Raw genomic sequence first — 26183 nt, 5'->3', positions numbered from 1 at the left:
AACAAAAAAACAAAACAAAACAAAAAACAAGTTGGGGGGAGGGCTCTAGCCATGGAGTAAAAAATACACCACACAACTTTTTTTAAGATTAGCTATAATTCTGCATTTATCTGATTTCATATCATCTAAATTCCATGTAATCTCTATTTTATTTTCATTACAAAAAATTTCAAACATATACCTAAGTATGCAGAAAATTATAACAAACCCCCATGTACCTTCATATCCCACATCAATAATTATCAATTCATGGTCAGTTTTATCTCATCTACACCCATATCCACTTCCTCTATTTCCACCCCTCTGCCCCAGACTTATTTTGAAAATAAAGCTCAGGCATCATACAACTTCTTTGTAAATATTTCAATATGTATATTTAAACAAGGATTCTTTCTAAACACAAACACAATAATATCATTATACTTAAAAATAAATATTTCCTTAATATACAGTGTTCACATTTCCCTAACCCATAAACACTTATTTCCCTGGCTGCTACAAAGACACATATAATCAAATAGCAAAGCAGTGTCCTCTTTTGCCACTAGATGGTACTACTACATAAATTTTAGACTTTAAGTAATCCGGTTGGAGGAGACCCACTTTTTGCTGTTTTTTGTTTTGTTTTTGTTTTTGTTTTTCAGACAGACCAGGTCTGGCTCTTTTGCCCAGGCTGGAGTACAATCTTCCCACCTCAGCCTTCCAAGTAGCTGGGACCACAGATATACGCCACACCTGGCTAATTTTTGTATTTTTTTGTAGAAACAGAGTCTTGCCATGTTGCCCAGGCTGGTCTCAAATTCCTGAGCTCAAACAATCTTTCTGCTTGGCCTCCCAAAGTGCTAGGATTATAGGTATGAGCCACGGTGCCCAGCCTCCTTTTGCCTTTTTTGGGGGTAAAGAGATTAATGAACAGGAAACGTGATTCGAGTTTATATAAGGTATTACAAAGTCTAGCAAGTGATTTTGGGAGAAATAACCATTGTGTGGATTAATTTTAATCCACAGTAGGAAGTGCCAATGGTTTCAAAAGTGTCTACACAAAACAATATTCTAAGACAAAATAAATAGCTCATGGTTTATGCTCTTTCACAGCATAAAACCTTAAAAAGAGATATAATTTCATTATAGGGCTATAATTGTTATGGTACCACATGTCCAATTCTAAGGAAATATGTTAATGGATTCACAAGATGTCTGTTGAAGCACATGCTGAGTAAAATAAAATTTATGGTTGGTTTCAGGTATATCTGAAGTGCCACTATTCCTGATGTATATAGGTTGAACATTCTAAATCCGAAAATTTGAAGTCTGAAATGCTCCAAAGTCTTGAGCTTTCTGAGCACCAACATGACACTCAAACGAAATGCTCAATGGAGCATTTCAGATTTTGGATTTTCGAATTAGGAATGCTCAAGAAGTATAATACAAGTATTTAAAAATCTGAAAAAATATAAAATCCAAAACACTTCTGGCCTGAAGCAATTTTGGGTAAGGGATACTCAACTTGTATTATACCACACATATAAATGATCAACTAGATATTCCACTGTAGAAATTTGAGGGTGTGACTTCTATTGTCACTCTGAGAGACATTACACTTCAGTGTGGAGATGGATCTAAGGGTAAGTTACATTGTCTCTCAAATATGAGTTTTGAATTGCTTAAGGAATTAAACAAACTTTAAAAAAGAGATCTCAGAGTTCTACACTACAAAACAGACATGTACTATCTAAATAGGCCTGCCAGGAGGAGTTCTCTGCGAAATATACCATACTAAAGTAGATGAAAGAATATTTTAATTCTGTATTTTAAAACTTTTAAAAACACATGCCAAGTATAATGATTTGAAATGTAATGTGTTGATCAATGTTAAAATACCAAACTACTCTTTTTTAACCTGTTAGGCAACTAATGCAAGTCTTTTTAGGTCACCCATAGTTTGTGGAAAGAATAAAATGTTTGTTTATAGTCTACCTTATTTCCCAAGGGATTTGAAGTAGGTATATTGGATGTCTGTCATTGCTGGGGACAGTTTTACCACAGAAGAGGCTAATTAGAGTAGAAAAGATTGATAGAGAGATGGAAAAAGAGAATAGGACACATGAGCAAAGGTTGAGCTGTGATGATACTGAATATAAAGGGTAAAAGAGAAGCAGAAACAGTTACCTCAGTGACACACAAAAGTCTGGAGAATAAGGGAAACCTTGAAATGCATAGGAAAAAAACTAGGATAGAATAGGAAATTAGTAAGGAATAAGAGTAGTGAACAGACAGGAAGAACTGGACCAGGAACTCAAATGTTAAAATAGCCAAGAGGCAGAAACAACACAAAGCAGGAAGATTTTTTTTTTTATAAAGGAAGTAATTTTTTTTTTTTTTTTGAGAACGGGGTCTTGCTATATATTGCCCAGGCAGGTCTCGAGCTCCTTGGCTCAAGCTATCCTCCTGCCTCTGCCTCACTAAGAGCTGGGATTACAGGCCTGAGCCATCACACCCAGTGGAAGTAATATTTTTGTTGATGATGTCCAATTCTATGAAGTTATTAAATTCAGTCAGAAGAGAATCTGCCTAAGTGGGAATTAAAATGGCTAAAGTTTTAACCTCAATTATTTTGAAACCAGAACATTTTCCCCACTATAGACGATTTTCTAACTTGTCTTGGAGGTGATCAGAACTTTTCAGTACTATTTGGCAAGCCAATTTTAGGGCTTGAAGGTGCCATGGAAATCATCTAGACTAGCGTGATGCCTGTACTTGCCAAATAAGACAACTTAAATTCTGAAGAATATACAGAGGTCATATAGCTCAGTTTGTGGGAAAGCCAGGGATAGAACCAGGTACTGACTTTCAGTTCATGGCTCTTCCCAGTAGGGTATCCTGATTTTCTTGATCACCTATCATTGCAGTACTTAAGGGGTGGCAAGATCTGAGGGAGTTGGGGAGGAAGGCTACACTTAATATTCAAGGCATATTCTAAAATCATGAGGCTAGTTTCTATGAACTACACAGAAAACCTTGCCTCAGTATAGTGATGCTATATTTGGTCTCTTCTCTTTCATCTTAAAAAGAACTAAGAACTAACTAGCCATTGGAGTTTTACACTTATTTTCTTTATATGATTCACTGAATGAATTCAATATATCTTATTTAAAAATATAAATGCTAACTTTTGCAAGAAAGAGTTTACATATTATTGCTTAATGTAAAATACACTTTTAAGTAGTGTCTTACCTCAAGTTTACAAGAGGGAATACTGAATAAAAATGGATAAACTACAATTAAAAGTCACAGTCTTGATACCTTCATATTAGATGCCTCAGTTTCCAGTTTTGTAAGATGATTGGAATTATCTTCTAGCTCTTGTCGAAGATTTGAGTTCTCCATCTTCAGTGCCTCAACTTGCTTTAACAACTGATCATATGAAGCTGCAGCCATCCTTGGCTACCCTTGGACCTATAAGGTTAAAAAGGATTTTGAAATTCACTACTAAAAAATTTAGTGGCTGCTTGTTTTTAAAGAAAGGGGTAAAGGAAACAAAACTCTTAAGACGTTTAAGAAGAATTGTGTTAATATGCTAGTTTTTGGTCTCAAAACAATATTGTTCAAGTAGCAGCATCTAAGAGGATGAAACAGTGGAGTCTTAGTTCAAGACAAATGAAATTAAAATAGAAGAGAGAACTTTAGTTGTGTCTGAATACATTTGCCTTCTCACAGATGGATTAAACTTTCTATCAAGTAATAATTTCTTCAAGGTTTTAAAGATATTTTACCCATTCTTACAGGCAAAACTTAGGAAATATAATTATGATAAAAAATTATTTATATTAGTAATACTATTTTATTTCTGAATTTTATCTGATAGTCACAGAATTTTAGAGCCAGAATGGATTAATCAGATTACATATTCCATTTCACACTTTTCATTTGATAAAAGGCTAATCTTACACATCCTCCATGGTGAAATAGTTCTGAAGTTCTAAGATGTCATTAAAAGGCAATCATTTAACAAAATGGACATGAAGGAGAGCATTAAATGAAGACTTTAAGCCTTTTTGATAGGAAGATGGTAAATAAGAATTACTAACATAAAGTTCAATCACATTTATTCAAAAGGTTGACTATAATAGCCTATGCTATGGCATATGTGGTCTTGGGATCTGCTGTGCTCAAACTGAGGCCAAAAGATACCTAAAGAGAATGGATGACCTTAGGAGTAGAGACTGTCAAAGAGAAATGAAGCAGAGTCTGGCAGTTATTATGACTCGGAAAGAAGAGGAGAGACAAAGAAGATACAAAAGATAGCCAGGTAAGAGGACTTTAGGAACAATTATAGAATGCTAGGAGTTATATTAAGATTAACCAAGTAAGATTCAGGAGATCCACATTCTCTTTTTAGTTTAGGTCAAATCATTTTGGAACAAATAAAATCCTGCCTATCTTAATTATTTAATAGCTAAAAAGTATTAAGTAGTTTGCACTTAAGCAATACTTAAACATCTTGACATTAAAAAAATGCCTCTGTAATATGAAATCCATTACACAGAATAAGGCAGACAGGTTGTAACACTGGCTAGTCACGACAATATTGGAGTTCAGCAATTGGAAGACTCTACCAAAGGAAATCAGGGGACTCATCTTAGATCTAGTTAGTTCTACAATGGCTAGAATCTACAGTAAACCTGGTACAATCCAATGACATCTGAGGAGGAAGGGGAGTCCTGCAGGCAGGGATCACCTACAAAAGTCTTTAGTTGAAAAAAATTGAGTCTTGTGTGTTAATTTCAGGCCTGGTCATGATTTAATCTTTGCCCTTTCATTTTAATTCATTTCACAATTTGTAAATGAACACTTACAATCTGCTTTAACATAACTTACAGTGATATTATTAGGATTAATAAAAAAGTATGCTAAAAAATAAAAGTACTATGTAAATGTAAGTTATATTATGAAAATATACATGTAACATAACCTCTTCAGTAAGATATAGGGTTCACCCATAGTTAAGACCCCTCCTCTGATCAATGGACAAGGGGTGAAGAAGTAATGCAGCCAAAGGAGACATCTCAAAAATAAAGGAAAAATCCACAGGAGTGATCATTATTTTGTTTTACATCTTATTAATAAGCAGGTCTGAAAATACCCAGCACATTATAAACCATATGACAGAGGTAGGGATCTGACAGAATTTGAATAATGTGAACCTTAAAATTTCTCATTTCAAATAAAATTAACAGGTAATTTTACATCAAAATAATAAAACAAAATAAGAGAAAAGGTAGTAACAGAGAAAAAAATGGGCACGCACAAGTTTACTGAGACACAGAAGTTATAAACTTACACAACCACAAAAAGAGCCGGATGGGCAAGATGAGCAGAGACTGCTAAAAGTACCCTTTATTACAGGAATAAAAAAATCAACTCTTCAGATGAACAATTAAACTTTTAATCATCTTTTTTTCCCTTAACTCCAGAATCCCAATCATTAAAGTTCTTTCTGCTCTAGAAAGAATCTAATTTTCTGGAAAAAATAACAAGTTTCATGGAAGAATACCCAACCTTATATTGTTTTAGGATGCTGCAGCCATACCTCCCTAATCCAAAACTTGTGAAGTCATACAAAATTTGTGAAGTCATAAATTTACTTTGGAATGCCTTTTTTGCAATTATAAGAATTGCATACCAAATATATCTTTAAAACATTTTTCACATTTGAAACTTGTGTGATCACATTACAGCTGCCACACACCATGAAATGGGGAAAACCTCCCAATCTTTCACTTTACTGAGAGCATGCAAACCTCTCAATTTGTTTTTCTGCAGTTAAGATGACCACTAAAGACACTGCTGCACCTTGTAAGTGTGGGGTAGGGGAGAAGAAAGCACAAGGACTATTATCTAGACTTTTATTCAAATGTTCATTAGAAAATAAATTTACAAGTAATGTAAGAAATTAAAGCAAGGAAGCAAAAAATTTCAGGGTGGCAAAAGATAATCAGAATTAAATGTGGAGGATTATTATTTTCAGAAGTTTGAGATCACTTCTTTTTTACATTAATGGAGCTGCTTTTATTGTTTTGTTTTCATGGAAAAACAAAGATATATTTTCCAGCATTTTTAGATGAAATGAGGAAAATATGAATAAGAAGGCAGGAAAGCAAAAGAATCATAAAAGATGACTCTGCTCAACTCTATGCAAACAAATTTGAAAACCCGAAATAATTTACTAGAAGATATAATCTATCAGAACTGATCCCAAAAGAGATGAAAAATATAATTTACAATGAAAAAGTCACTCTTAGAAAATTAATTATATCATTTAACATAATAGATATGGGAAAAAATCATATGTTCATGCCAAAGATGAGGAAAAGACACTTTACAAATTTAATACCCATTCTTGTTGAAAATACTGAATAAAAAAGAACATTTCTTTAACATGATCTATCAGCCCCAAGGCCAACAGCATACTTAATGTGGAAACACTGGATATAGTCCTACAGTCAGGGTACCATTCTATTAGTCATAATATTAGTCAACACAAATTAATGAATAAAATTAGAAAAAAATTAGAAAGGGAACATTATTCACAGATAACACAATTATACACCTGGAATATACAAAAGCATCGATGAAATATTATTATAATAATATAATTTGGTAATACAGTATAGTACAAAATATACAGAAATCATTCCTTCATAGGGGAGAGAAACCAGACAGAAGATAAATGAAAGAAAAGATCCCATTTACAATAAAAAATGCAAATATCTGGGCATAAACTACAAAAAGAGTCCAAAACATATACGAGAAAGATAGAAAAGTAGACTTCAACAAATGGAAAGACGTTTCTTATTCTGGTATACCAAGATTCAGCAACATAAAAATGCCATTTCTCCCTAAGCTAACTTATAAATTTTACAGTCCCAGTAAAAATACTATATAAAGCTTTTGTTTATTTTCTGCAGCTAGACATTTAAAAAATTGAAAATATGAAAGAAGAGCAGGGAGTAAACCAACAACATATTAAAATATTGTACAAAGCCTTTATAATTAAAACCATATAAATGTAGTTAACTATATTGTACCAATAGATTATTTTTTTGTTTTGATAATTGTAGTACAGATATATAAGATGTTAATCATCTGGGGAATCTGTAAAAGGTATATAGAAACTCTCTGTACTATTTTTCCAACTCTTCTGTAAGTCCAAAGTTATTTAAAATTAAAAGTTTTTTAAAAAGCTACAATACCAGTACATAAATAGATCAACCACGAGAACACAATGTTTAAAATCCAGAAGTAAATATATATAAATTCAGTATATGATTAAAGTAGCATCTCAATACTTGTAAAAAGATGGAATTTAAAGTGGTGCTGGGAAATAGGACAGCCATGAGGAAAAAGAAAAAACTGCATCTATTCCTCATACAACACACTAGGATAACTTGCAAAAAGGAACAGAGATTTAAATGTTTGAAAAACATTTCATTGCTTATGAGAGCAGACTTTCATTTTTTTAAGTAAAGATATTTAAATGGTGTACACCCTCTTCAAAGGATGGTATGGAACATTTTAATTTTAATTTGTTTAACGGGTGTAAGACACACAGAGGGCCAAGTAGAGTTCTCTAAAGTAATGATGTCCGTTACTAGACTAGGAGTAATAAAGGAGATTCTTAGGGTACTTCAAACAAATGGGAAAGTTTCAATTTGCTATAAAAGCACAACTATGTTAAAATAAATAATGCACATCTGTACAGTGAAATACTACATTGGTATTAAGAAGAATGAGGCTGATGTAAAAATGAGGTTGATGAAAAACAAAACAAACAAACATAAAAAACAGGCAAAAGCCAAGAAAAAAAAAAAGAATGCTCATCACTAATGCCTCATGTGGTCCCTCCTCTTCCAGTAAAAATAAAGGAGTGCATAAGGATAAAAAATATCACTTAAAGAACATACAAAAATACAGTCACTGCTGATAGAATCAAGGTATGGTGTCTGGTGGTAAGCCTTCCTTTTTATTACATACCCTTTGAAGAGTTTGAAAAGCAAAGCATTGGCCAGGTGGCGGTGGCTCATGCTTGTAATCCCAGCACTTTGGGAGGCTGAAGCGGGCAGATCACTTGAGGTCAGGAGTTCAAGACCAGCCTGGCCAACATGGTGAAACCCCATCTCTACTAAAAATACAAAAATTAGCCAGGTGTGGTGGCATATGCCTGTAATCTCAGCTACTTGGGAGGCTGAGGTGAGAGACTAGCTTGAACCTGGGAGGTGGAGGAAATGTATAGTTTTAAATTTTTATAGTATTTTGAAATAGGTTTTCAATTAAGCTTATGCTATCTCATCTTTTTATATGGTCTGGAATAGTTTGAATAGTGTCTATTCTTTGAAAGTCAGCTAGAATTCAAATCAGAAGGTGACTTTTTTCTTTTTTCTTATCAAAGTGACGGATACTCAAAAGAGGTGCCATTTTAGAGCTAAGATTTTTTTAAAGTATTTTAAAGTTTCTTCTGTGGTTTACTCTTTTCATACTTTCTCCATCTTGTATTAAGTTTATTCATTAATAGTTCACTAGTAAACTATTTCTTTCCTCTAGTTTTTCAAATGTATTGTCAGAGTTGTATATATTCTGTCATTTAAAAATTCTTTATCTGAAGGTATCTTTTCTCACTGATGTTCTGTTTGCCTTTTATTCCTTTAAACTTTTTAGGGTTTCATTTATTTTATTGGTGTTTACCAAAACAAACAAAAACATCAACATATCCTTTCCACTACTTTATTTTCTATTTTATCAATTTCTTTATCTTTACTAATTATATCCTCTTATTTTCCTTTGGTTTACTTTGTTATTTTTAATAGTTATTTAAAGTGAAAGGCTGGCGTGGTGGCTCACGCGTGTAATCCCCACACTTTGGGAGGCAGGTCAGGAGTTTGAGACCAGCCTGGCCAACATGGTGAAATCCTGTCTCTACTAACAATACAAAAATTAGCTGGGCGTGGTGGCACCCGCCTGTAGTCCCAGCTATGGTGTGGGGTGGGGGGGTCGCTAAGACAGGAGAATCGCTTGAGGTGGAGGTTGCCGTGAGCCGAGATTGCAACACTGCACTCCAGCCTGGGCGATAGAGTGAGACTCCGTCTCAAATAATAATAATAATAATAATAATAATAATAATAATAATACAGTGAATATTAATTCATTTATTTCCTTACTTTACTTAAACATTCACTTATTCGTTTCATCCTTAATAATATAAATTTTAAGGACATCAATTTTTCTCTTAGTACAGCCTTATCTACATTCCACAAGTTTTAGTATGAAGTGTTCCCCTCTTTATTTCCAGATAACTCATGACTTCCATCTTGATTTCCTCTTTGATCTAGGGGATACTTCAAAGATCTGTTTCAACTGTTAGGTATATAAGGCTTTTTGAGTCATCTTTTTATTGTCATTGATACATTGTTTATTAGATTAATGGAAGACTACTGCTTATAAAATTGTTACCATCTGAAAATTATTAAAGGTTTGCCTTGTAGTCAAGAACATGACTAATTTTCATAAAAATTTTACTAAAAATGTTTTAAAAGGAAAAGTATATAAAGTTCTATAACTGTTTGACTACAGCATATTATTTAAATCCTATATATGCCCTTATTTTTTATGTATTTGATATGTGAAATTCAGAAAGCCTGATATCTATTTAGTACTTACAATATCTCACGTAATGTAAATGCTTTCTATATATTAACTCATTTAATCCTCACAACCACCTATGAGGTAGGTGTTACTCATTTTTGAGTTAAGAAAAATGGAACTCCAAAACAGTAGATAACTTCCCTAAGAACACATATCAAGAGCCTATGCCAGAATTCAAATCTGTATTTGTTTTTAATGCTCATGCTCTCAAAGACTGTATAACTTCTGTCTGGTGTTCACAATCTATTATATCTGATAATAGTCTACCTTCAAAACTTATTTCCTATTAAGTTCCAAGATAACCTTCCTCAAGTAAGTCTCTCCTCACTTTCCTCTACAAACTATTTCTCACCTTTATATTTTTGTTTATACCTCCTCCCCTTTCTGAATACCACATCCTTTTTTCCTCTGCTGTTATAATATATCCTCATCCTTTAAGGCCCAGCTCAGTTTCTTACACAAAACCTTCCTGACGTCTCTAGCCAATAATGAATCTTCCTGCTGGCTGAACAGTAAATACTATACAATTTGGCCTAACTTCTCAAATTATTCCATTTTACCTTGGGGTGTTTTGTCTTCCCAGCTGGAGCATAAATATCTTGAAGACAAGGTCTATATCTAATACTTAGCTTTTGTAATTCCCAAAATGCTTTACTCAGTGACAGCCACATAAAAGACAAATATACATGTAAGAATGAACAGAAAGGGTGCATTATCAGCCACAGAGGGCAGACAACAGAAAGAGAGGGTACAAGTTCAGAGAATGTCCAAGATGACTTTTCCATAAAAAAAGTAAGACAATATGCCTTGTTATCCACAAGGTACCATATTTAGGTATCTTATTATTCACAAGGTACCAAGTATTAAGGGAGTGTTATGGGTTGAACTGTGTTTCATAAAAAGATATGTTACAGGTGTGAGCACAGTGGCTCACACCTGTAATCCCAGCACTCTGGGAGGCTGAGGTGGGAGGATCACTTGTAGACAGGAGTTCGAGACCAGCCTGTGCAATATAGTGAGACTCTCTCCTTATGAAAAAAAAATTAAAAATTAGCCAGCTGTGGTGGCACATGTTTGTAATCCTAGCTACTTGGGAGGCTCAGTTGGGAGGACTGCTTGAGGCCAGAAGCTACTCTAGCCTGCGCAACAGAGGGAAAAAAACCAACAAACAAAAAAACACCAAAAAATGTCATGTCAAATGTGACCTTATGTGAGGACAGAGTCTTCATAAATGGATCAAGTTTGAGATGAGGTCATACTGGATTAGAGTGGGCCCTAAGTTCAATGACTGGTAAGACAATGACAGATCAAGTTTCAACAAAGCGCCCACAGAAATGGTGTTATAACGAGTCTAAAAGATACAAAGAGAAATTTAATAAGGCTGTGTTGCTTTAACGTTTCTCAGTTTCTATTACAGACTATGTCAGAAGTAGCTGATACACTGATATAAATTAAGTGATGATAAAATCAAGAATCTAATTGAACAATGAATATCTGCTTACCAACTTGGTGATCATTATATATTATACTATGCTTTAAATAAACTTGGTAAATGAAAATCTGAATTTACCAAAAGAAAGTAACATGCATTCACAAAAGTAAAAATAACTAAAAAATCCTTCAGCTTAAAAAAATGGAGAACCAGATGAGTATGCCTGTGTATGGCCCCACAAAGATGGCCAAATCCTAGTCCCCAAAACTTATGAATGTGTTACCTTATGTGGCTAAAGGAACTTTGCAGATGTGATTAAGTTAAAGATCTTGAAGCTGATTTTCCTGGATTATCTGGGTGGACCCAATGTAATCACAAAGGTTCTTTTAAGAAGGATGCAGAAGGGTCAGAGAAGAATATGTGACAAGAGCAGCAGAGGGTCAGATTCAGAGAGAGATTTAGAATGCTGCTGGCACTGAAGATGGAGAAAGAGGCCATGAGACAAGGAATGCAAGAAGCTGAAGAAAAGCAAGAAAATGGATTCTTCAATAGAATCTCTAGAGGAAACGCAGAGCCACTGATATCTTGATTTTGGTCCAGTGAAAACCGTGTCTGACCTCCAGGACTGCAAGATAATACATTTGTGTTCTCTTAAACCACTAAGTTTGTGTTAATTTGTTACAATAGCAATAGGAAACAATGCCCTATTATCCAGTGATCCCTCTCCTAGGGATAAATCCAGTGAAACTGTTTCACTGGTCGATGTAATGATCTTAAAATATATCATAAATTCTTTGACCCTACTCCTTTAAGAGGTGGATCCTAATTCCTCTCTTTGGTGGGCTGGACTTAGTGACTCACATCTAATAAAGAGAATACAGCAGAAGCAATGGTGTGTGGCTTCTGAGTCTAGGTCATAAATGGCCTTTCTGTTAGAATCATTGAGGGAAGCCAGCTGCTATGTCATGAAGACATTCAAGCAGCCCCATGGAGAGGCCCATGTGACAAGGAACTGAGGTCTCTTGCCAATAGCCAATGAAAAACTGAGACTATCTGAGTTAGCCATCTTGGAAGAAGATCCGTCAGTCTAGTCAAGCCCTTCAGATGACTGTATCTGTGACTGACATCGTGACTGCAACTTCATAAGAGATCCTGCCTGAGTCAGACCATCCAACTAAGACATTCCTGAATTCCTGCCCCACAGAAACTGTTTAAGCCACTAAGTTTTGGTACAATTTGTTATACAGAAATACATAAATAACATAGTCCCTAAGGAGATATGTATAAGAATGTATATCATAAAAGTGTTTGTGGTTAACGGGATTTGGAGAAAACTTACGGCCTTCACTGGAGGAACAGTGATAGGTACTATAGAATACTATAGAGCAGAGTTAGCATCACAAACTAGATGGACATAAAGTAAAATGGATAGATCTTAAAAACAGTATTGAGTTAATAATCTTCAAAAATTATGTAAATTAAAAACACAAGTTTGAGTACACACAAAAAAAGTAAAACCCAAGCAGACACTTGCACACCCACATTCACAGCAGCATTATTCATGATAGACAAAAGGTGGAAACAACCTGAAGTGTCCACTGGCAGATGAATGAACAAAATGTGGCATATACATGCAATGGAACATCATTTAGACCTAAAAAGGAAAGAAATTCTGACACATGGCTACAGTATGGATGAACCTTCGAGACATTATGCTAAGTGAAATAAGCCAGGTGCAAAAGAATAAATATTAAATGGTTTTTCTTATTAGAGGTTCCTAGAATAGTCAAATTCTTTGAGACAAAAAGTGGAGTGGTGGTTGCCAAGGGTTGGGGGGAGGGGAAAATGGCATGTTAGTGTTTAATGTGCACAGAGTTTTAATTAGGGAAGATTAAAAATTTCTAGAGATGGGTGGTGGTGATGGTTGCACAACAATGTGAATGAACTTAATGCCACAGAACTGTACAATTAAAAGTGCTTAAGATGGTAAATTTCATGTATATTTATCACAATAAAATTTTTTTAAAAATCTCATTAACTGTAAAAAACAGACTCACAAAATGATGCTATTTCTCAGGAATTTATGCATATTAAACACACAAGAAGAGTGGGAGCAGGGTGTGAGAATAAAGGGGAGAAGGCTTACCTTGTATCAACTGATGATGTATGATTTGATTTACAAAGTCAACTTTTGAGAACATACCTATTCACCTAATGTTCTCATTGTACATTCAAGATACTTAGTACTTCAAAAGTAATTTAGTTTTCAAAAATTCTCTGTGACTCTAAGCAGATTTTATGAAAAAGCAGTGTTTCAAAGAGCAATCCACCATATTCTTCTAAATTAGAGGATATCTTAGATTATATAAATCTTTAAATATCCTAGGAGTAGCCAAAGCAGTGTTTAACTTGTAATGAAATTTCACATAATTCTACCATGAGTTTTCTTAGAGATTAGTTCACGTGTCTTATTTGACTCCAGCATCTTTCAAAGATGATATTTAGAAGGTATCCTAATAAATATGTAGTGAATATATTTCCTAAACTATTACCCATCTTTTCTGAACCATAATACTCTATCCCATTTTATGTGCTGCATAGGTAGGTTTCAGATTCTAATACAAGAAAAGGGGGAGAAGGGAGATCAAAATTGAAGAGAACATTTAAACATATACAAGTATAAAAGATTGGTTAAATTTCATAAAATGAGTAACAGTTTATAAAACAGACAAAAATGGTAAAATCTACAGAGCAATTAATGCAAATGGAAAAACTTCATGGTGGCTCACACCTGTAAATCCCAGCACTTTGGGAGGCTGAGGTGGGAGGATCATTTGAGCTCAGGAGTTCGAGACCACCCTGGGCAACATGGCGAAACCCCATCTCTACAAAAAATATAAAAATTAGCTGTGCACGGTGGTATGCGCCTGTAGTCCCTGCTACCTGGAGGGCGGAAGTGGGAGCATCACTTGAGCCTGGGAGGTTGAAGCTGCAAGTGAGCCATGTTTGCTACTGCACGCCAGCCTGGGTTGACAAAGTGAGACCCTGTCTCAAAAAAAAAAAAAAAAAGAAAAAACAACAACAACAACAAAAAACTTCAATAGCTTAAATTCAGTTCATAAAACATTTATGAATATTTAATTTTAAATTCCTTAAACAGCACAATTCAGGCCATATCAGAGCAGTGAATAATTTCAAAGACCACTAAAGCCAATAGGTCAGTCATAGATTAGATATACTACAAGAGGAATGAAATAAACTTTAGTTCTTTATTTCTTATTTAATTCAGAAAAACAACTCAATCTAACACTGTTCTACTTAAATGTGTTCATATGATTAACAAGACGATCTTTAAAAAGTCGTTTATGAATGTCATTATGAAAACTGCTGCTTCTCCATTTGCTTAGTCACCAGGTATTTTTTAAAGCATTCTTATATTGTAGATAAAAATCCACAACCAAGTAGGATTGCCTTTTCATTTTTTGAATAATTTGTCAGTGACTTACACTGTTTTTCAAATTACCTGTTATATATTATTTTATATGTATGTAATAAAAGGCATTATAGTTTTATAGAATTAGAATAAAATAGAAGACTTAAGTTCTTCACATTGTTATACAATATTTGACCTTGGATAAAGTCACAACATATTTGAATAGGAGTCTCTAACATTTAAAATAAAAATAATGCTACAATGAGCTGTTAAAATGGTAAAAGAAGGTAATTTATGTAAAAATAATAGTTTTATAGACTCTCAAACACTATGCTAATGGAATTCAAAGAACTGAGTAATATTAGCTGTTAAATGTCATTTGGAATTTTAATGTGACATCTTTAGTTCTAGCCATAGTTTCCATCAGATTTTAAAAAAGAGACTCTAAGTACTTTTTTTTGAGATAGGGTCTTGCTTGGTTGCCCAGGCTGGTCTTGAATGCCAAGGCTCAAGTGATCCTCCTGCCTCAGCTTCCCTCAGCCTCCTGTTTAGCTGGTATTACAGGCATGGGCCACCACGCCCGGCTCCTAAGTACTATTAACCCTGATATCCATGATCAAGTAATTCTTAAAGCAGAAATAATTTTTTAAAGAACTATTTAAATTTATCAGTGAAAAACTTATGTAGTCTTATTTATCTAAGCCAGCCCAATTCCGCATTATCTTGAAAATATTACTGAAACAATATAATAGGTCATCTTAAGACTTTCTATTACATAAACATTATTTAAGAGACACTGTCACTGACCCTGGAGGGCTTTACAAAGCCACTGCCATCCTTGTTCAGGGAGTGGGGAGCTGTGGCAGGCTGGCTACTATAAATATGCATAAAGATAGGCTTTTACATTTAGGTAAAGGAAAAAAAAGCTCAATGAAAAACACTTTATATCAAGAGTATATCTCATGAGTACTCACTAAACAGAAATACATCTAGAAGAAAAGCCATGTTGCTTTAATTTAAAATATTTGCACACTGAATAAATATCTTAAATATTTATTCAGTGTAATCTAAAAGCAACCAAAGAGAAATATAAAATTACTTAACTATAGGTCTTAAATATTAGGCCTACAAAAATTTGTTCACCATAATTTTTGACAAAGTAATTTACATTGTAAAGTGGTTTGCTCTTGAATGACCTAATTAATGGCATAAAAGCTTCACTAACAAAGGAAAAGATCCACTGTTTCATACATAATTTATTAAGATTTCCTATAGGATTTATGTTAAATCAAAGAATTTGAGCATCACTTTCGTGATGTAGAATCAAAGTGTCCAATAGATTCCAATGACAAAACATTCATAGCCTGACATTTTTCCTACTTTAAAAAACAGTAATTTTTTTTCTGCTGTTCAGGCTGCATTTATAAACTATGGCTTCTTGTAAATGGGCTTCTACCCCAGCATTTGCTGCAAGGTTTCTTATTCCTCTGCAGTTGTCTTTTCAGCCTAACAGAGGGAGAAAAAGCACTGCTGCAGTCGTCCGCAAAAAGCCACTACCACTGCATTTTGTAACTAACAAAGACACTGGTATCTGTTTGCCACCCTGTTCACAGGGAGTTTACTTAGATGTTTTACAAAAGCAGGCACACTACTGGTGACCAGTATTTCACCAACCAACACCACCACTCACGCTCTGCAGTACCTGCCTCCTCCTCTTTCTCTCATCCCCAGTAGCTCTTTCCACTAGATTCACATCAGCCATCTGCAGCGGTTTTGTCTCCTCTCTCTTTTGGCCACCAATGCATGTGTCCTTGTCGCCAGGGAGGAAAAGAAGCCTTTCAGTGGGGTAGAGCTTTTGCTCCTCGCCATGAATATGCTCCATTCTTTGTTGTCCTCTACCCGTTTCCTTAGATACTGTTATTCCACTCTGTCAAATGGCATTATAAAAACAAAAACCCCTTCTAGCTTCAAAAACAGCTTTTCTCAGCAGACTCCCCTTAACACTTCTACCCCTCCCCCTTCTTCCTCTTCTGTCAAAAACCCTGGATCCGAAGTACAGGAAATCCATCTCCAGTGCTGCAGTGGGGGGCGGGGGGACGACGCCCCTGCCTCCTCGTTTGGCATGCTGCAGTGGACCCTGTGCCAAGGAAAGGCCATCGGTTTAAGACAGTGCGAGGGAAAACCGCCTTCCCCCTCCCCCCGCAGCAAGCCTGGCCATGGTGGCTCCAGCACCTACCCCATTTCCGAGTCCGGCAGCACCTCCATTCTGTCTCCAGTGACACCCTGGCGGGCTGCACCAATACAGCCACATGTCGGTCACGTGCGCCCACACCCAGCCAATCGGCGGGCTCCCGACGGGAATGGGGAGCGCCCTGGTCCGCATCCAGCGGATTACACAGCTGCTTCTCTCTCCGCTTCCCGACCCGCACTCCGCAGAGGGGCACAGGGCCCCGCCCAACCGCACAGCCTGCCTAGCCCTAGCCCCGTACCCCTCGGGGGTATGCCCTCGCGGCCCCAGTCCCCAGCAAGCAAGGAAGTTGATGGCAGTTGACACGCATAGTAAAGAGTCGGGGGAGGTCCGCAGGGCAGAGGGATTAGCACAAGATGCCGGAGGTGGGAGGGAGAGTAATAAATTACATCTCGATTGCTATGATTTTTGCAGCACAGAGAAACAATAATATTAAATGAATTACAATGAATAATTTTACATTACAAGTCACTGAGTTGTCAAGAGTGATGACTTGTTAGATAGATCACTCGAATTATATTTGAATTAAAAATAGTTACCAGAAAAGCTATGCTAGCAGCTTAGTAGTGGAGATCAGAACTCTGGAAGTCTGGGTTGCCTGAGTTGAAGCTTTACTCCTGTCACTCTAGCTCTGTAACTTTAGTTACTTAACCTCTCAGTGTTTCAATTTCCTGCTGTATAAAACGGTAACAGAAGTACAGAATAGAGGAGTTAATATATATGAAGTATTTAGAGCAGTCCCTGACACATACATAGAAGTGCTGTTAGCTACTACAAATCTGAGGCTTTAATGTAGTATTTTAATGCAAATTCTACATTGCATTTAAATCGAACCAGGTGATGCTTAAATTCCCAATTTTATGAGGTTGAAGGACAAAATCCAAACTGTCAAGAATACATAAAGTTAAACTTAAATTCTGGTTTAAATGGGGGGAAACCAGTTTCTATTATCTATTTAAAATTTAAAAGGATACTATACTTCAAGTTTTCTTTGTTTGTTTGTTTTTCGAGATAGAGTCTTGCTCTGTCACCAGGCTGGAGTGCAGTGGTGCAATCTCCGCTCACTGCAACCTCCACCTCCCGGGTTCAAGCGACTCTCCTGCCTCAGCCTCCCAAGTAGCTGGGACTACAGGCACGTGCCATCATGCCCAGCTAAATTTTGTATTTTTAGTAGAGACGGGGTTTCACCATGCTGGCCAGGATGGTCTCAATCTCCTGACCTTGTGATCCGCCCACCTCGGTCCCTCCAAGTACTGGGATTACATGCGTGAGCCACTGTGCCCGGCCTAAACTTAAAGTTTTTAAATGAAGCATATTATAATCGTTTCTTAATTTTCAAATAGTATGAAAAGAAGCAAGCTATTAAATAGCATATTTGAGGCAATTCCATTTGATTAAAAAATGTATACATTAGAAAAGCAATAGACACACAACAAAATGTCCGTAGAGGTTATCCCTGGAAAGTGAGATTATGGAGCTATTTCTGCTGTCCTTTCGTACTTTGTTTTTTTTCTCTTTCATTAGTCCCTGTGTTACAATGCCTGATATACAGCAAATACACCCCAAATATTTATTTAACAAGTGAGTTATTTCCACACTGATGGCATACTACTGTTCTATTAAAAGTTTAAATATATTTAGAAACAATTTCCCTTCATATTTGAAATAAATAAAAGCATGTAAATCAATTTGATTATATCCTAAATAACTCTCTTATGAGAATGACTTCATTTTACAAAAGGCTTTCAAAATCCTCTTACTGAAAGCACATGATTCACTGCACAGGACTTATTTACAAGTCATTTTTTGTGACAAATTCAGAATAGGTAATTTCTCATAAGGCCTAGAACTTCCAGAAGGAAAACAGTCTTTCAAAACAAAGAATACCTTTTAAAAGGTCCTCAAAAGAACTTCTTAGTACCCTAAGACACAATTGTAAGCCTATTACTCTTGACTCAGACTATGATTCAAGCTATTATTTAGTAAACCAGTTTGTAGCCAAAATGTTTGTCTAAATTTTTACTGCATGTATCATAGATATTCATCAGTGACTTAAATGACAGAGTTGTAAAGAAAGCTACGACCATTATATGTTCATTAGTCACTATGCTTCAAATCTAAAAGAAAGCCAAGTTAAACATTTTGTATTTTATGTTGCCAATTACTCAGTAATATTTTTCTTATTTTTAGAGATTCCACAAAAGTTTAATTTGAATTTTTAAAACTGCTTAGCTATTTTAAAACTATAATTAAATATAGATATATAATCAAAGTATATTGGGCCAAATTTCAACATGGAAAATTACTGAAGCATTACCTTGTGTTATCAAGTTTGCACATAGCTCAGAATAAAGCTCCTGCCATCTCTATTTGATTGAAGATGTTATTTACACTACATATACATATACATATATATACATATACATATATATATATATATGCATTAAAAATATTTTCTGGGCAGGGTGCAGTGGCTCATGCCTATAATCCCAGGAATTTGGGAGGCCGAGGTGGCCAGTTCACTTGAGCTCAGGAGTTGGAGACCAGCATGGGCAACATGGCGAAACCTCATTTCTACCAAGAATACAAAAAAATTAGCCAGCTGTGGTGGCACGCGCCTGTGGTCCTAGCTACTCAAGAGGCTGAGGTGGGAGGATCACTTGAACCCAGGAGGCAGAGGTTGCAGTGAGCCGAGATCTTGCCATTGTACTCCAGCCTGTGCAACAGAGACCATGTCTCAAAAGATATATATATTTTTTCTGATCAAAATGAAACAGAAATAAATTGTGTAACACTGTTTAAAGACCGCACTGACAAACATATCTCTTATTTTCAGTATCAGTGTTTGTTATAACCAGCTTCATTGCTTTTAGTAAATGGTTTCATATGTAAATGTTGTAAATATGAACATATAATTCAACTTAAAAAACCCTTCTGAACCTTCTGCAGCTACAAAAAAAAATGACTAAATAGGATTAATAGGATTCTTAATGTCTTAAATATTACATTCCCCAGCTACTTGGGAGGCTGAGGCATGAGAATCTCTTGGACCTGGGAGGTGGGGGCTGCAGTGAGCCAAGATCACACCACTGCACTCCAGCCTCAGTGACAAAGCAAGACTCTATCTCAAAAAAAACAAAAACAAAAACACACACAAGAAAACCCTTTCCATTCCATTTTTACCTAGGCACTTTTGGCCTAATTTAAGACTTTTGGTTTAAAAAACTGACAAGAAGAATATTGACAATATTAACTAGTGTAAAATGAATTAAAATTAGTGCTCCTTTCAGTCACCTTAATTGACTCTGGTGCTTTACTGATAAACTTAATCGTCTCTCTTTACCGAAGACCTTAGACATAGAATAGAGTTATGCCTACAGACATCAACAAGCTTTTTTTTCTTTCAAAATAATAATTATGCATTGAAAAAACAGTTACTAGTATAAATTTAACTTCTACAGGTACTAAGGCATCAAATAAAGCTCAGATTTAGAAACCTTTCAGTGTTCGGATCCTATAGTTAGTTATGGTACGATGGAAAAGCCTAAGAAGAGATAAGTTAGATGTGTGCCTAACTGGTTCTGTATTTTTCATGGGATACGAGAACGAGGTGAAACGTTACAATGGCAATGAGATTTTCAGTGATGTATAAACTAAGTGGGAGATCTTGACCCACGTGTCTATCTTTATCTATATGTCTGTCTGTCTATCCATCCACCTAACCATCTCCCATTTTTTCAGGGACGAGGTCTTGCTCTGTCACCCAGGCTGGAGTGCAGTGGCATAAGCACAGCTCCCTGTAACCTCGAACTCCTGACCTCAGGTGATCCTCCTGCCTTGGCCTCGCAAGGTGCCGTGATTACAGACGTGAGCAGCCACACAGGACTGGGAGATATATTCATAGTCTTCTACGGGCAAGACTTACCAGTATGTTCTATGTTACCTCAAGGAGTAAGTCTCAAAAGAAGTGTTCCTAGCATCTAATAGAATCTTAATTAATTTTCCTCTCACCAATATCCTCTCTAATCAGCAAACACCAAAATAGTTCTTCACACTATTGCTCAAGAACATTCCATGTCTTTCTACTGCTGACAGTGGAACAGAGACAGTTTGGAGTTTAGTCATGGAGTGCCCTGAGGTCATGTTAATTAGTCTTCCTACAATAAAATAGTTCCTAGGCGTATTAAATGTCCTATGGCTGCCAAAACAAATTACCACAAATTTAGTGTCTTAAAACACACATTTGGTAACTTACAGTTTTGTAGGTCAGAAGTCTAAAATGGGTCTCACTAGGCTAAAACCAAGGTGTCTGCAGGGCTGCACTTCTTTCTAGAGGCTCTAAGGGGGAATCTGTTTCCTTATCCTTTCTGGCTTCTACAGATCCACTGTATTTTATGGTTCATAGCACTTCACTTCCATCTTCAGAGCAAGCAATGGTGGACTGAGTCTTTCTCATTCTGCAGGACTGACCTTGCCCCTTCTCAAATGTCCTTCTCTGACTCTCATTTTTCTGCCTCCCTCTTCCACTCTTAAGTAACCTCTTTAAAGACCCTTACATTTGGCCCACGTCAATAATCCAGGATGATCTTCCTATTTTAAAGTTACCTCATTAGCCATTTTAATTCCCTTTTGTCACATAACCTAACATATTCATAGATTCTGGGGACTAGGAAGCAGACATTTGTAGGGAGCCATTATTCTGCTGACCATACTATAGCTTTATCTCCAACTATTTCAGAACTTGCATCCTAATAATAAAATTAACTATCAGCCCTTTCTAAAACTTATAGTTTCTTACTCATATAGCTCTTTGATACTCTACTGAGATACTTTAGAAGGCTCCAGCATATGGAGATTGAAGACTTAGGTTCAAGTTCTGAATCTTTCACTTTGTAGCTTGATAACGCTGGAAAAGTCATTTAACTTTTCTAAGGCTTGACTACTCCTTCATCTATAAAATGGGAATAACTGACTTATCTTGCAGAGCTGTAATAAGGATCATTATGTATTATGAACAAGCTTTATAAACTGAAACAATTTTTTAAAGTAAAGGATGATTAATTGCTCTACTGGCCCAAATCATGGTTTGGCTTAAACATAAATTCCCATGAAGTAATCCAGCAACCCACCTAGAATCAATTCATCTCCTTTTCCCTTCATTGTTCCTACATCTTTTATGGCACAAACACATTTTGTACCTGTGTGTATACACCTCTTATCCCATTCCTGACTATTAAAATCCCAAGGGAAGAGCCCTCACCTGATTTTGTCTCATATCTCATGGTGTATATCACGATGTTTTCTACATAGGTGTTCATTAAACATTATTTTAAAAAGTGATTTTAAATTAACCTGCAAAGGGCATTCAATTAAGATGCCCTCATGGAATAATAGTAGAGCAATTGTTAAATAATATTATTGTAAAATATAACCTTCTACTGAGGAAACGGAATATTCTAAGTTAAAACTCTGGCCCCTGTATATGGAAAAACAAATGTTGTGATGCAGCCACGGGACTAAGTTTCTGAGCTTAGTTGTTACACTGCAGAATCCCTTTAGTACTCCGAGGAGCTTTTAAAACACCAAGAAAGAATCTGTGGGTAGTGCCCAAGCTTTGGTATGTGCTGCCAGGGATGAGAAACACCAAGCACTCCTTTAGATTCTGCTCTCGAAGTTCCCACTGCACTACAGTAGGGAAACCATTTTGAAATAGCCTTTTAATTTGGAGTGTTATACAGCCTCAGGACTTGCTTACAGGAGAAAGAAACTTACTTCTTCCTGTCAAAAAGCTTTCCCGGTATCTTGCTTAAGTACTGGCAATTAACATGAGAAAAAATATGAAGGACTAATAAATACATAGAAAAATGTTCTGGTCATGTGCAATGGCTCATGCCTGTAATCCCAGCACTTTGGGAGGCCAAGGTGGGCAGATCACTTGAGGCCAGGAGTTTGAGACCAGCCTGGCCAACATGGCGAAACCCTGTCTCTACTAAAAATACAAAACTTAGCCAGGCGAGGTGGCACATGCCTGTAGTCCCAGATACTCGGGATGCTGAGGCACAAGAATCACTTGAGCCTGGGAGGCAGAGGCTGCAGTGAACAGAGATCGCGCCACTGCACTGCAGCCTGGGCAACAGAGCAAGACTCTGTCTAAAACAAAACAAAACAAAACAAAACAAAACAAAACAAAACCAAAAAAACCTAGAAGAATGTTTTAGTATATCAAATGATCAAAGAAATAGAAATAAACACAAGAGTACTATAAAAATAGGCAATGATATTTTAAAATAATATTGTAGGGTCAGTGAGGACACATAAGTCTTTAAAATGTTTACCATGATTTGAGTATGTCCCCCAAAAGCCTGTGTCGGAAATTTAATCCCCAATGCAACAGTGTTGGGAGCTGCAGCCTAATGGGAGGTATTCACGTTCCACCCTCAGTAATGGATTAATGTGTTTTATTAAAAAGCCTGAGGCTACAAATTTGATCCCTTGCTTGCTCTGGCCGTCTCCTGTCCTTCCTCCTTCCACCTTGGGATGACACAATAAGAAGGCCCTCACCAGATGCTGGTGCCATGCTCTTGGACGTCTCAGCTCCTATAACTATGAACCAATAAATTTCTGTTCATTATAAATTACCCAGTCTCAGGTATTTTGTTATAGTAGCAGAAAATGGACAAAGGCAATTCTTATACTCAAGCAAGCCCAATTAAAAGAAATTATCCTATGTACAGATACCTCTACAAAGATTTGTAATTCGGCATTACTTATACTACTGAAATGTTAGAAAAAACCTCAACAATTACTAACAACAGCTTGGTTAATTATACTTTTGGCACATTTATAAGATGATTAAAATTACGTTGTAAAATATAATTATATGATATATAATTATATAATCCATATATTATGTGAAAATGCAGAATATTGTCTGTTTAATATGATATAAACTAGCTTTTAAAAAATAAATTGCGTATGTACACAGAGAAAAGCAGAGAGAGATAAAATATCATGTTTCCTCCCTAGGAATTACAAGAATTTCGGTTTTTCTGAATTTTATAAAATTCCTACAACCTAATATATATAATTTCTTTCCATTTTTTTTAAGTTAAGTACTTCTAGGTTGGACACTAACTGAAGTCACAACATTAGAGGAGAGAGAAATTAACATTTGTTTCTCACTTAACCTGTGGCCAAAGGCAGATTCAGATTTTGTGGTGACCAGCAGCCTATAATAAAGGGGCAGGTGGGTGGGAGGGTCCTTAAGAAAAACACAAATTAATTCAAGATTGCTAGGGCTGCTCCTGCAAGGGCCTTAGAAAGGGCCATGCAATTAGGTTCACTAAACTTCATCAGTTTCATGATAAATATGCTTCTAAACCAGTGGCAAACATTACGTTAGGCATTTTCATATATTCAATCTAATCTAACCCTAACAAAACTTCTATAGAGATAAAGGAATCACTATTCACATGCATAGAAAATTGAGGCTCAAAGAAATTTTAAAAAGTATCCAAATTCACCCAACAGTGAAATGGCAGTCTGCCTTCAAAGCCAATGCTGACTATATTGCCTCATCCTCCATGTCTCAGCAGCAATTTCCTTCACTAAGGTACCTTTCAGAGCAGCTTGTACTTTTTCAAGCTTCATCCCTCATAAGAAGTTACTTGTTCAACTGTTATCATTCTGATGCTTACTATATAGTAGCTGGCTCTGCAGCAGTAGGTACTTGATAAATATTTATTGAATGAATGGATTTATTATAATCAGAATAGGTAAAAATAAGAAAACTCAAACATTTGAAAATGTCCTTTTAGAATCTACAATGAATCCACCCATAAATTTGTATCCATGAGAAAATACAGATCTCTCTGGAAAATATCTGGAACAAAATTTCTTTAAATGCAGGAGACATCTTTATGTTAATTTAGTTAAATAACTAAAGAGAAACAGAGTTTGGGGTTATCGTATGGGCATTGGCAAATAAGAGGTAATGCCAAGGAGTGGGCATATTAGTAAAGGCAAAATAAATCAGAAAAACTGTGATGACTCAACAACTCAGCTACCCTAAGTTAGTTCTGTTTCACTGCCCTTGTAAGATACTAAATATATATTAGATTAAATAAAACTTATGCATGCAAAATGTGGCAGCATTTAGGCCCTCAAGACTTGCCCTCTGGTGTTACTCTAGTGAATATACTACATTATATGGTAAAAGGAACTTGGCAGATAAAATTAAGTTTATTAGTTAGCTGACCTTAAAATCATGAGATTATCCTGGGTAGACCCAATGTAATGACATGAGCCCTTAAAAACTTCAAACTGTTCATTGGCTTCCCAGTGTAATCAGAATAAATTTTAAATTCTTTACCTTGGTTTACAACTCTGCATAATCTAGATCTGATTCTTATCACTTCTCCTGTCCTTCCTCACCTACCTCTTTCTTATGCCTTAGAACTACCTTTCGTTCAGCCTCAAAAATTCTGCTTCCAAATCTTCAAATGACTAGTCCTTCATGTCATTCAGGTTTTGGCATAAATGTCAAATTTTCAAAGATCACACCTTCCATGATCACCTTATCAACGCACTGGTGCTATCCTCAAACTTTCTACCACATCATGGAGTTTCACATTCTAAGCATTTGAGATCTGAAAAGCTCTATCTATGTATTTATTTAATTTTCTGTCTCTCTCATCATTGTTTTCCAAAGTGGAATATAAATCCCATGAAGACAAGAACCAAGATTCTCCTGCACTGCTCTTTCCCTCGCATCTATAACAGTGCTTGGTGCTTTTTGTTCAATGTATGAATGTAGATGATACAATAATGAGTAAGAGAATTTATAATCTAGAAGAGGACTAAGACATTTACAGCAGACGTTTTAATACAAGGGAATGTACTGTTAAAGAATGGGAGATTAGATCGTTTCCAGCTAGGTAATCAAAAAAGATTTCAGAGAGAAAGTAGTAACAGAACTAGACTTCAAGGATGTTTAGGAATTTTTCAGGGCAGAGATTTCAATATTGTGTGTTAGGTTTAAAAACTCAGAATTCACCATATAGGCAATGAAAATACTAAGTATTTCAAATAAAAAGGGATATATAATTAGAACAAGATCCACAGATATTACAGGACCAGTTTCTAGTTCTGGCTCAAGAGGAAAAATAATCAGAAATCATATGCACACTATTACTAATTTATAGCTGAATGTAATGGCCAAAAGCTTTTTCAACTGGAAAATATGATTGCAGGAAAAAAAAAACTAAGTCATACTCTCTATAAAAAAGTTTATAAATTCTATGATGTTGACAAAACAAAAAAAAACACAATCACCTCTGGCAACCATTTTACCCAATTAACAAAAGATTTAG

The 26183-nt window shown here is 35.8% G+C and overlaps 1 protein-coding gene across 35 annotated transcripts in view; it reads right to left on the bottom strand.

The window, feature by feature from the left end:
• Positions 1-26183, bottom strand: part of APC (APC regulator of WNT signaling pathway) — a 134902-nt gene that overhangs the window by 87488 nt on the left and 21231 nt on the right. For 6 of the 35 annotated variants that reach the window (XM_063810552.1, XM_063810549.1, XM_063810566.1 and 3 more), the window contains exon 2: positions 3304-3456. The exons of 3 other annotated variants lie outside the window; for them this stretch is intronic. In XM_063810552.1, coding sequence (XP_063666622.1) covers positions 3304-3438 — 135 coding nt within the window. In that variant the 5' untranslated portion in view covers positions 3439-3456. Of the gene's footprint in view, positions 1-3234; positions 3457-16266; positions 16492-16800; positions 17009-26183 lie in introns of those variants that run through there. 26 more of the 35 variants (XM_009449459.5, XM_063810554.1, XM_063810567.1 and 23 more) reach the window with 17 other exon arrangements.

Source organism: Pan troglodytes, chromosome 4 (assembly GCF_028858775.2).
Source record: "Pan troglodytes isolate AG18354 chromosome 4, NHGRI_mPanTro3-v2.0_pri, whole genome shotgun sequence".
NCBI lineage: Eukaryota > Metazoa > Chordata > Mammalia > Primates > Hominidae > Pan > Pan troglodytes.
The sequence above is the reverse complement of the archived record's forward strand: the minus strand, read 5'-3'. Positions and strand labels throughout refer to the sequence as shown.